The 12,594-nt window shown below is 45.8% G+C and overlaps 1 protein-coding gene across 1 annotated transcript; it reads left to right on the top strand.

Moving 5' to 3' along the window:
- The first annotated feature begins 342 nt into the window (after positions 1-342).
- On the top strand, positions 343-12,263 carry LOC135383324 (guanosine-3',5'-bis(diphosphate) 3'-pyrophosphohydrolase MESH1-like). The gene is made up of 3 exons (XM_064612835.1): positions 343-571; positions 5,170-5,225; positions 11,819-12,263. Exons 1-3 carry the CDS (start codon positions 451-453, stop codon positions 12,203-12,205), a joined length of 564 nt encoding a protein of 187 aa, XP_064468905.1. The 5' UTR covers positions 343-450; the 3' UTR covers positions 12,206-12,263.
- Positions 12,264-12,594: the final 331 nt, after the last annotated feature.

Genomic DNA, 12,594 nt, shown 5'->3' on the forward strand with positions numbered 1-12,594 from the left:
GTCCCATCACGCATTACGCATTTTCAATCGGGATTGCCCTGGGATGTTCTGTAGGTGACAATGCGGTATCCGCAGGACGTCATTTTCCCAGCAGCGCCCCTACCACGCGATGTTCGAGTACCCCACTGAAGACCTCCTGGGAACTTCCATGGGATCGACTTGTCTGGGTATGGGAATTGTTGTCGTATTCAAGCAAACGGTTACCTTTTGCGGAGGCAGCTGTTGTTGACGCCATACTTAATTTTTCTGAAACGAAATTGTGAAATGAAAAAAAAAAATGATGAAGCAAATAACGACGAAATGTCCGTAAAACCGTTGTAAAGTCTGACGAAAGAGGAAGAAGAAGAAGACCGTCGGTGACAAGAACACGACAAAATTCGATTTCTGAGTGTGCTGACATTTTCTGAGCGTGCTGGTTTTGCCTATTCGAGTATCAAAATTTAACAAGGTATGGAGAGCTCTCAGAATCAGTGTGCGCTACTAGTAGAAGCAGTTGACTTTGCTGCTATAAGACACAGAAATCAACGTAGGAAGGATAAAGAAGGAACGCCGTACATAAACCATCCCATTGGTGAGTACATGATTATTATCGGAGCCCTGTGATTACAGTCTTGGGTAAGCATGTGGTCGCACACCTGCTCTTTCCCACCATGCTGTAACTTCGCTGTCTAGTAAACGGGGCTGACAATCACCGCGTGATTGGTCTCCAGCCCCGACTGAGTTTTTCCTGCATTTTTTTTATTCCATGTTAGCGCCGCGAAGCAACTGTGGCTATGAGCGGCGTACAGATGTGGACAGATGGAGACAGGAGTGGGGAACAGGGGTTTGTATGCGTCCTGGGCTGGCTTTAGGAGGAGCAATTTAAGTTGCAGAGAGCAGGCTCCTTTATCACGGAGAGCAACTCGCCGCATCGTACTGTTGAACAAACTCGTGAGATTGCGCGAACAAAATTTCATCATCACCTTCGTCCAATCGCACGAGAGCGAGAACTGTAACTGCGGTTGGCAGTTTGTAAGGACGCATTCAAGAACACATTCTTGTGAAATATTTTATATGGAACGCCGGGGAAGATTCATGCTGCTAGAGTCGCCTTCATAACCTAAGTCGGCTGGGCTGCAGAATTTACGTGGCGGGAGTGACGCCACGACAACCAGCCATTGCGAGTGGATGTCGGAGTGGATGTCAATCACTTGGCTCCTCGCCAAGTGATTGACAGGTTGCGCCTGAAGGTTGCGAGAAGGATCAATCGTGGGCCGATCCGTGCTGCAACGAACGAGATAGAGGGGGTAATAGAGAGATATACCGGCAGCCATATTTGAAGCCACCCTGGATGGCGCCATGTTGACCGCCCCTTGCCTTGTTTGCAAGTGGCGGACATTAAAGGGACTATCGCATCCGGGAACGTATGTATGATACCGATAGGGAAATGTTCGTCACCGCTTCAGAGTCAATTTGACCAAATTTTACTTCCGAAAACAGCTTACATATTAAATAAACAAGTCTTAAAGGTTTGCATTCCATCTGCAACCAACACGTTGATGACGTAAGCCAGGCACTCGAATGGGAGCGCAGCGCAGGCGATTGTCTCCGAGGTCGTCTGCTTGGCGTTCGCATCGCAATATACTAAGTGAAAAGTCCTCTGTAAATACGCTGAATTTCGCTTACCAGTGTGAGTCCTGATGTAGCCATGCTACGTGAAACACGGTGTTACGCTCCTGGCTGCATGAACACGTTCGACGTTAACCAGAAACAACATTCCGCGAGCAGATCACAGAGAAGACGCCCGTCCCCTAGCGTTCCGGCTCGCCCGCCCGCTTGTCGGTCGGTCGCCAAGGCTACCAATATCCCTCCGGCCGTCCTATGATTGGTCTCCTCCGCGGCAAAGGGCGCGCAGTGATTCGCCTCGTCCGGGTGATGTTTCAAGAGAGAGAATCCCGGAATGCGTCGTCTGCTCTTGCCAAGTTTTATATCAAACTGCACAGGAACAACGCCACCAATTCGCGTCGAGTTTTCGGCGTTATTATCAGTGATGAATGCGGAGTAAAACGGTACTACAGTTTCAGAATCAACCGGGACGGATGCGATAGTCCCTTTAATCTCTCGCAGCGAGGGTCTTTGCGCGCTTGCGCTTCGAAATTCCGTGGCTTTTATCGGTTCCGTAATGCCGCCAACAATTTTTCCCAAGCCTACTGAAGAGATACAATGATAGTCACATAACCAAACAGTGTGATAGCGAGATGTACAAACAAGACCACCAGAGAAATCATTCAGGCCGAAAAGATAGCGGAATCTGAAACGTCATGTGTCAGCACCCCGTGTTGGCGCTGTCTGATAAGGAACCCGCTTTATAACGAACTCAGCTGATTGTTTGCATGCAGAAAAAGTCGCACTGGCTCGAGCGTGCATGTTCCATGGCCACTTCAACCAAACTTGCGTTGCGCACTCGCGTTCGATTGGTCCTCTTCGTTCGTTTTTGCCTTGAGAGAAGGAGTGCAAGGGAGAAAGGAGAAGATCGCCTATTGGGCATCAAAGCTTGGAGCCTCGCCACGGCGGTTGCGCACTTCATTCCCTCTCTGTCTCGTTGGCTACAACTCCAGCAACCTTTTGCGAGACCCGCTCACGCGGGACGGGGCAACCTAGCTACGCAATTTGGTTGCGCCCCACTAAAATTGCATCGTGTGAATCAACATTACGCTGTTAAAACACCACTTAAGCACATTAGCACTCTCCTATATAGTCAGCCATCATTCCGAATGATATCATTCTGTGCCTTTATTTGTTGAAAATGGGAGGAGGCGCCTATCTGGGACACAATATGCGTGTCCCAAATAGGCACCTCCCCCTGTTTTGAACAAATCAGGACACAGAATCATATCATTCGGAATGGTGGTTGGTTAGGAGCGCGCTGTGTGGTGAAGTTCAGTGCGGTGAAACTGCTCCTAAAGTGAGCTTGTTTGTTAGAGCATAGTTTGTCAAAACGAGGGTGGAGTTTGGACAAACAAACGCTCTGTTCCGGCACGATATTGAGCTGATGCTTGTACTTTGTTGCCATCGGCGCCTCCGCAGTAAGCAGAGTTCGCACAAGTATGTCGTGGCAAAGAGACGAAAGATCCTCATGACTTTAATACTCAAGAGCGTGTACGTTCCTGCCAACCCTGCCCGAAATTCAACAGAAACTATTGATGTCCCTTTTTCAAGTTCCTATGCTGCTTCGTGACCCCCTGGGGTCATGACCTGCAGTTTAGGAACCACTGCCCTGCGGGAACTTCGGCCACCACAAAAGGTGGACGCGGATGGGGGTCGTATGTTGAATACTCTTTGACGTACTACAAACAGTGCTGACGGCGTGCTCCTAGCTGCCAGGCTCAACTTCAGCCCACAGTTTTTGTAGACTGCCGGTGGGGTATTCCTGCACATAGCGACTCAATATTGCGGACAAGTATGTTGCAACGTGTATGATATATTGATGTTGGAGCATGTCACCAGAGGCTGTCCATCGATTAGCTTTGCCCACCTGAGCGTTTTATACTGGTCGCTGTAATATCCACACAGCACGCCGTATTAAATGTCCCTCGCGGAAGGCAACTTGCACCATGCCACGAAGTTGCTGTTGTCCTCGGCTAGGTTTGAACCCAAAACCTTGAGTTCAGAGGAGGAGGCCTTAAAAAGCTATCCACTGAGGCCGGTGGAGTGCACAAAACAAGCTCTTATCGAGGTTTTAAACAACGGGTATGATGGTAGACATGTCCAACAAAACAGGTAGACATGTCCAACAAAACAGGTAGACATGTCCAACAAAACGTTGACCTTTGGGCAGAAGGAAAATCACGACTTCCCTTTAGCGCTCTTGCAGCTGGCTTTAACTATCGTCAAGTACCTCACAGAAGTTGGGATGGACCGTTGGGCCGAGAGTTGTCTCGAACTCCCGTTCACACGCAAGGTAACGACATATTTCCATTTGTGGGTCGGTGCCAAAAGACTGAGCCTGTACGTTTCCATCTCATCCTGGACGTGGTCATGAACTGTAATCTTCGGTGGACTCGCAACATTAAAGTCCTCAATGCTCAGCGCTGGATTTCCGCTATTCAACATCTCATTCGTGAACTGGATGTGTCTGTGATCAGTGCTCCGTTCTCGCAGTTCACAAAGCATTGGTTAGGGCAACGGTGATTTAAAGACTTCCAGTCCTCCACAGAATTTCCACATCCTTAATGTTACCCTTGGGAGCCTGTTTGCTCATGGCCGTCGTCGTTGCCTTGGAGTCTCAAGAATGACAGAATGCCGGCAGGTTCAGGCGGAAGCTGAAGAACTCCGAATGAAAGAGAAAACAGCTCGGCGTCAGCCCCTCCTAAAGAAAATTCGACAGCGCACCGAAAGTGACTTTTATGGAATGGCGCAGTTGGTATGCCCAAACCTGCTTAGTTTCGTAGCTAAGGACGTAGCTCTATATCAGCTAGACTCCCGCCGGCTCGCTATGTGAAAATTGCTTGGTCCATGGTCAAATCCCATCCACCAACGCTTTGTGAACACTACTAAAATTTTTGGACACCGTATGGTTTTGGTCCTCGCTGCGTCGCTCCATGAACCAAATTATCTTGAGCAATGACTTAGGATATTGCCTCTGGCGGTGAAACACCCTAATCATCACCACGAAAGTAGTTGTTGTTCCAGCCAAAACACTCAGTGAAGCGTTATCGGGTTGCTTAACCATGTTTGTTTTTGTCCAGATGATGCATATTTCTATTGGCCACCTCCGAAAACAGTGAAGTATGTTTGCCTGTCTTGATCTTGAACCACAAGGATGATGTATCTCATAATCGTTAAAAAGCGTGCTCAAAATCGTGTAAATAAATTTGAAGTGTGGAAAAAATTTACCACAGACAGGTAACTCAGCAGCTAACAGTGTAATGCGCGACGTATAATTAGTCATGTTGTTGCGCCATCCACTCCTCTACACACCCACATGTACCCAGGACCAAATAATCTTCTGTGCTGATCGGGATCATGAAAGTTCCCCAAAATAACCTAAATGACGAAGGCGTAACACGGGCAAATTCTTTACTCCGCAATGTCATTAGGAGACGCGTGCAGAGTATTGCTATTGAATATATTGTGTGATAAGGTTTATTGGTTCCATCATTAATTTGGTGCACAATTTTTCATCTACAGGAGTCGCACGAATACTGACGGCAGAAGGCAAGATTTTTGACATCACAACGTTGCAGGTGAGTTCATCCTGGTACCTTCGTACCACAACGACCTTCAATACCTTAGTACCACAACGACAGCACACATTTTCTCCGGATTCCGAAGCAAAGTACGTCTTCATTCATTATGGATGAACGCGAACACGAGAAGAGCAGACAACTACAGGGAGTCAGCGTTCACAACCAACTAACATTTATTACAGGTCACCCTGCAAGAGGCCACTCCCCAGACCCCAGTCCGTTCTTTAGAAAATTGACCTCGTTCTGGAGGAGTATTAGCGACCGGTGGCTTACATTGTTATCAGTAGAGGGCTGTTTTCCATCTAAATGCGTGTTTTCATCTGGACATGGTTTCGTATCTGGTTTAAAAAACGCGTTTGGTCTTTCTTTGGGACCGATTAGAAGGGTTCTATGGTATTCAACCGCATGCATGCCGAATATACCGAAGGGTAAATGCATCTTTTGCACGTTATTGCATTTTTCGCATGAAAATGTATACATAATGCATATTTTGCCATATTTGCGGCAAGATGTGAGTGCCTTCTTGTTCTTCATGGGATATTTCGCGAAAATTTCGGTCGACATTGAATATTACCGACGTTTGAGTGGGACGTTGTATTCAGCAACCACACTGACGGATCCACTGCGCCAAATACTACCTACAAATGTTCATAGAGTGGGGATGAAGGCTCGCGCCCTCGCCTTGCATCTAGGGCGTTTGCTCTGCGTGCAATTGTCGATGAGGCCGTACCTTCGCGTTCGCACGCATTCTTTACCGTTATTGTCTCTGCCAAGACAGAAGGCGTTCGCACTGTAATCTGACCTACGGTGCAGTGACGAAAGCAAAGCCTTCAGTTGCATATATCTGTAGCCTAAGATGACTTTGTTGTGTGCCCCTGATCGAAGGCAGCCTTATGACCACCTGTGACCTTCAAACGATGAAAAACATTAAATATATTCAGTGTTTCCACTGCATACTTCGAATATTTTTATAGTGCACAGTTTAGTGCATGCATATTTCAGAAGTTTTACGTGCATATTTGTCCGCGCTCTAGAGTCTTCTCAATGTGAAAGGGCTCAATGACATTCCTTCCACAGCGTCTCTGACGTCGTCCGACGACCACTGTTTGGTTGAAAATATGTTTGAAGTTGGAACAAGAGTTGATGAGGGGCAAGCCTCGGAGTTTAATTTAGCTCGATGCAGACTGTCAATAAGACATTGGCTGGTTTGTCCAATGTACTGTTTCAGACATGAGAGAGGGGTGCAGAAACTGAAGAGTGTATATGTTACGCCGTGCATGATGGGAAAACTTTCTTTGGCTTGCTCACACATGGCACCATCTGAGATAACTTCAAGGAGCAGTGTTGGGAAGCCTCCTATTCAACCATTCTTCTGTGTGTGTGTGTGTGTGTGTGTGTGTGTGTGTTTTGTTTTGTTTTTGGGGGGGGCGGCGTAGAATTACGCGGCAAGCACAACATTCAATGGAGTCTGGTGGATATACAGCAGCCAATAGACGACTGACCTGGAGCGCGACGCTTGAGAAAGTAAAATAAGAGCAGGAGTCAACAAGCGACCGACGCGCATGTCCAAATCGTTTTGACCATGGATTACACCAGATAGCGGATAGAACCAAGAAAACTCTGGAGTGTCTTCCCTCAATATTCTTGAGAGCAAAAACTCACAGAGCTGGCCTTCTCTTCGGGTGGATTATGTCCAAGAGGTCAACTTGGCAAAATCAGCTAGTACTGTTTCTTCTATCTCACCTAAGCATGTCTTCCGCTTGATTAGCCCTTCCAAACTAAAAAAAAAAAAAATTAATAAATCAGAAGCCTGTGTGCAACGGTTGGTGCGTCTGCATTGCTCAAGCTTCCAAATTTTCTCTCTCGATGTGGTGGGATCTGTACTTCTCTCTCAATATGAAGCTTCTAATGGAAAGAATGGAGGAAATAATTCACGAAAATGGACCAGTCAAGTTTCAAAATCAGCGTGGGTTGTCGGTGTGCCGGACTTTATGGTACCTGGACTCCCTTCTGATTAGCTTCAACGGCAAAATGCTTCCCAAAAAGCTGGAGTCCGCATTGGTTCCTGCCTAACCCCAGTCCACAGTGAAATCTACTTCCTTGCTGAGCGTAGAAGTGTTCCGGCTTCCCTAAAGTAGTTTCATGAACAGATCATCATGCGATGACTATCTCACCATTAATGGCAGGAGTATCAGGAGGCCAAAAATTATTTCGACCTTCAAACAACACAGCCTGGGGCTTCAGTTCACTGAGAAAGAATCTCCTTCTGGATCACTGCAGTTTCTTGACATTCAAATGCGGATCACATATGCTGGTCATGTCAGCAACGTTCGGGAAAATGTCCCGTTGACGAGTGCGTATTCATCACTTGTTAAGTACTGCTCGCTTTGCTTTCTCAAGCATCGATTTCCAGGTCTCTCGTCTATTGGCTGCTGGATATCCACACGATATGATTCAAAGAGCTGCTTGCCGCCTTCTTCTACGTCCTCCTCTACCAAACCAATCAAAAAGAACACCAGAGAAAATTGTGGTTTCGTACACACACATGATCGGACGTCAGTTGAAAAAGGAGGCTCCCCAACATTGCAAGGTGCTCTTGAAGTGCCCCTCCAAAATTTCCCAAAATGATGCCGTGTGTCAGCAAACCGAAGAAAGTGTTCCTGTTGCACGACGAAACATAGACACCCTTGAGTCCCCCGCGCGGGTGTAGGACAGAATGTCCCCGGACAAAATGTCCCCGGATGAAACGTCCCCGGACAAAATGTCCCCGGACAAAATGTCCCCCGAAAAGGCCCCGGACAAAATGTCCCCAGCTGCCGTCACTGAAACCAGCAACCGTGGAGCTGCAAGCACGGCTGCGGAACCTTTGCAGCCAGTACGTCAACAATGAAAAAACCATTGAAGAATTTCTACGAGGTGTTGCCCGGACGATCCGCCTTCTAGATCGCAAGCTGAAGTAATCCGAGACGTTCGGTATTGTAAATAACTGTAAATAATGTAAATAATTGCTAAGGTCCTACTTTTGAGAGATGCTCCATTGTATGGGTCCCTAGACCAGCATCCCCACTTTGGAGAGATTCGTTTAGCAATGTAAGTAATTGTAAATAAATGCTTTGGTTAGTTCAGTTCCGTACTCATTGTCGCAATAACTGGTAAGCTCCTACTTTTGACATATGCTTCATTGCTTGAGTCCCCAGACTGGCTTTAGAGGGAGCTTTAACTACATGGGCCCAACCGCACGTAGAGCAGTACGTCGTAAATAAGAAGTCAAATTGCCCTGACGGCCTATAGGATGCGCAACCAACACATGATCAGGGTTGTAAAAAATCGTGATTAAAAAATCAAATTATTCAGATTTTTTCATTTAAATATGATGAATATTGACTAAATCACGGAGTTGATTTTTGTCTTCTAAGACAGATCTTCACCTCATGGCTTCCGTGTGCCACCTCGTAGTAGCGAAATCACTTTTTGAGCAAATACAAAGAAGGGCGTCTAGACTTCTAACAGTGCGGCTAACAGTTACTAGCTAATGCAAATGGATATCTATTTGAAAACTATATATTATGAATTAAACCGAATAGTAATAGGAAAAAGAAATAACTGGAAAAGTTCTACGCTCGTAGAATGACCACCCGCCATGTGTAACCAAATTGTTTGCCAGTGTGCCGGAGAGCCACTGAAGGGGTCACGTGACGCTGTTTGCGCTAAAAGTCACTGAAGTATAATATATTTCAGGCTGTGGTTCATTTCCAGGCTCTCTCTCATCTTCCCCAGCGTCTCCAGTTTTATGTTACTATTCGAATTCAAACATAACATAAGGGAGGTGATTTAAATCTTGATTAATATTCATGACTTAAATCGCGATTAAAATCGGTTATTTAAATCTGGCTGATTTAAATCAATCAACCCTGCACATGATAGCATGAAAAACATTTGTCACATTTGAGGTACCAACGGCTGTGCAACCGGACGGCATCTGGGGACATTTTGTCCGGGGACATTTTCAGGGACGTTTTGTCCGGGGACATTTCTTCTGGGGACCATTTGTCCGGGGACATTTCGTCCTGGGACGTTTTGTCCGGGGACATTTTGTCCGGATCCCCCCCCGCGCCCGCAATGTGATGTACTCCATTCCACTCTCATGCTTGAAACAGTAGATTAGACAAACCGGTCAATGTCTTGATGACCGTCAGCTACGGTCAAGTTGAACTCTGACTTGCCCGTCAAAAAGCACATTAACTCTTGTTCCAACTGCAAACCTATTTTCAACGAAACAGTGGTCATCGGACGACATCACAGTCATTAGGCGCGTTTTAATGAAGGCGGTAAAAGTCGACTGACTGAGAGAAGTCGATTTCTGAATTGCATTGATTTTGAATTGCATTGAAAGCAGTGTATATCGACTTTTAGGAGAGGTTGACACAGCCTAGGATGAGGTAGCTCCGACGCATGCAACTTATCCATCATCTTCCCTTAAGCTTCAGTGGAGTGTTCTGCGTCCTTGGGGGTCTCAGCCGATTGCCATGTAAAACCTCGCCATTCGGCCACGACGATCAGTCCACTGGGCCTTTCAGTCGACATACCGGTGCATATAAACGCAGCTCGCAGAGTCCTTTCACGTTGAGAAAACTGATAACAACGTGAGACACTGGTCGCAATTCGTCCTTCCCAACGAGGTCAGTTTCCGAAAGAGCGAACTGGGAAGGGGCCTCGGTCAGGGTGACTTATCATAAATTCTAGTTGTAGTTGAACGCCGCCTCCGTGTGGTTTTCTGTCCTTGATCTCCTCTTCGCGTTCATTCATAACGCATATCTGTGACGAACACGCTTTCCTTGACTTCTCGCATTCCTTGGTTGTGTGTCAGAAAGGAATTCTATAGGTTCAGTGTAGAAGGAAAACAATTATGTTACGACCAGCCAATACTTTGAACCGTAGACTGTTCTTGTCCTGTAAGAGAACAGTCTTCTGTTCGAACTATCACAGACCCTTAACCCAAAGCTTTTCTCTCTGCATACTTCCATGGCGTAGGGTTTCATGTATTGTGAGAGCCTTTGAAGGGATTATTTTTGACAAATCAAATTTGAATAGATCCTCTTTGAGGCGCTGATTAGGTTGCCAGAAGACAATCTTTGCTGTATTTGCCTGCACACATTCCTAATGCTATGTATTCAGCATTGTCTCTGACATCTTTCCCCTAAAGGTAAACGTTTGTTTAGTTTAATTGGAAGACTACCTCAACAGATGTAATGGAATGTACAATCGCTAAACTGGTGTAATGCCCCTCAAACATCGCGTCAGCACGGTTGAATATCGAAATATGTTGAACAGAATAGCCATCGACATCCTCTAGTCCTTGTTCCGTTTCTTTTTTCTTTTGCTGGTAAGTAACGTCTCCGCATTTTCTCTGACAGATCCTAAAAATGTGGGACCTCAGTTGTAGGCAGGCAGCCTTGTATACACGCATTCTCAATCACTGTGTATTTGCATGGAGCCAGTGAACGAAATAATGGTATTTTTGTATAGCACCGTGTGATGTAATGTGTCTCTATGCCTAAAGCCTACGAAAGCGAAAGACAGCTCTGCATCTCAGGATTGAGGATTTATGCAGAAAGCTCAGCTTATCAGCTTATTTATCAGCTCTGCATCTCAGGATTTATGCAGAAGTATACCCACGTTTGCATACGTAACCTGTTGCCGGTAAACAGGACGAACTTCCGACAGAACGAGCTACACGACAACCTACTTATGCGATCACGACCAACAAAAATATGGTAGTCGCCAAACTCTGCGTAACAAAACAATAGCCACACGAACTTTGCTCTCCGTGCAGTTCGAATTGGATATACCGATGTCGGCTTGGCGGTCTCCGCAGAGTTCTGTGCAGGCAACGTTAGCGGTGCTAACGGGTGCAAACAATGAAATAACAGAAATGAGCATCAATATGGGACTTCATTTCGGTTCTCGCACCGGTGGCATCTCTGCGGTGTGTTTAATTGCGTCATCCACTACTACGTCATGTCCCATTGGAAATGCGCGAAGAGCAAAGTTTTTGCGGTTTTGTATAGTCTGTTACCACGATCTTTGTTCTTTTTTGTTGTTGTTGTTGCTGCTGGTTTTGTCGCAGAAATCGCCGTCGCGTGCCTCCGGAAGTTCGTTGGGTTAGCTGGGAACAGGTTAAGTGCACAAATGTAGGTATATTTTGGTTGACCACATTCTGTAATGTCCAGTTCCCGATGTCATGTTGCCACCTTCTGATCATAGGAGTTAACAATGCTGCTCTCAGAACATTACAGAAAGAAAGGTTCGCCCTTATATGTCATGCAGACATGTGCAAACAATTAATGGTGGAGCACACGTGTTCTGCCAAAATTCTCTAAAAGGCTGAGCAATATCCTTGTGCACAAAAGTTCCTGTAGCTCAGTTAGAAAGTTTATAAATTCTATGTAAAATGTTGTATGCCAACCCGCTTTCTTCGTTTGTCACCAAGTCATAGCAACACCGAGCATGAGCACTCGCCAGCCACCTTTTCTAATTCTCATGGGTAGTTTTTCTTATTGTATGGATGTTCTTCTTGCTACTCAACACAGGCAGCGGTTCTCCATGACATAGTCGAAGACACCGACACTACTTTTGAAGAGATTGAAAAGATCTTCGGCAAGAAAGTTCGAGACATCCTTGCTGAAGTCACCGACGACAAGACGCAAACAAAGCAGATGCGCAAGCAGCTGCAGATAGAGAATGCCTCAAAATGCAGCTATGAAGCACGCCTCATAAAACTTGCAGATAAATTGTACATTCTCCGCGACCTGCATACGTCAACCCCGGAAGGATGGTCGGAACGCAAGGTGCAAGAATATTTTGATTGGGCCAAGAAAGTTGTGGAGGGACTCAGAGGAACAAATAAGGACATAGAGGCAGAGCTTGACAAATTGTTCAATGAGCACAACAGTCCAATAGAATCTGTTGCTTTGTAATCGTTTGAGGTTCCAGAATTGGTTGGAGTCCAGACATGGCAATATATGATGATATCTATTCGTGTGTTAAGAAGCAGCTGATTACTAAGAAAGTATGAAACAAAATGTTATGTGTTTTATGCGATGAATAGCAGCTTACCAAGAGGGTACGTGTGAAAACGTATTTCTGGACATGATTTATTACAGCTTACAGAGAAAGTGTGCTATGATGAATTACAGCTTATCAAGAGAGTATATGATAAGATGATTTTGGATGTGATGAATTGTTTAATTGTTTCTCATGCCACGGAAGTCGATGACTCCATAGCAACCAATACATTACTTTTGCTGTATTTGCCAGGAGGGGATACTGGTTAAAGGCATTTGTGAAGAATTCATTACACAAATAG

Source organism: Ornithodoros turicata, chromosome 2 (assembly GCF_037126465.1).
Source record: "Ornithodoros turicata isolate Travis chromosome 2, ASM3712646v1, whole genome shotgun sequence".
NCBI classification, from domain to species: domain Eukaryota; kingdom Metazoa; phylum Arthropoda; class Arachnida; order Ixodida; family Argasidae; genus Ornithodoros; species Ornithodoros turicata.

What these genes read in the sequence shown, in the direction of transcription:
- LOC135383324 (XM_064612835.1), top strand. Translation starts at nt 451, where the DNA reads ATGGAGAGCTCTCAGAATCAGTGTGCGCTACTAGTAGAAGCAGTTGAC. An exon ending in GTACATAAACCATCCCATTG is followed by an intron (nt 572 to 5,169) that starts GTGAGTACATGA and finishes TTTCATCTACAG; the next exon opens with GAGTCGCACGAATACTGACG. An exon ending in TTGACATCACAACGTTGCAG is followed by an intron (nt 5,226 to 11,818) that starts GTGAGTTCATCC and finishes TACTCAACACAG; the next exon opens with GCAGCGGTTCTCCATGACAT.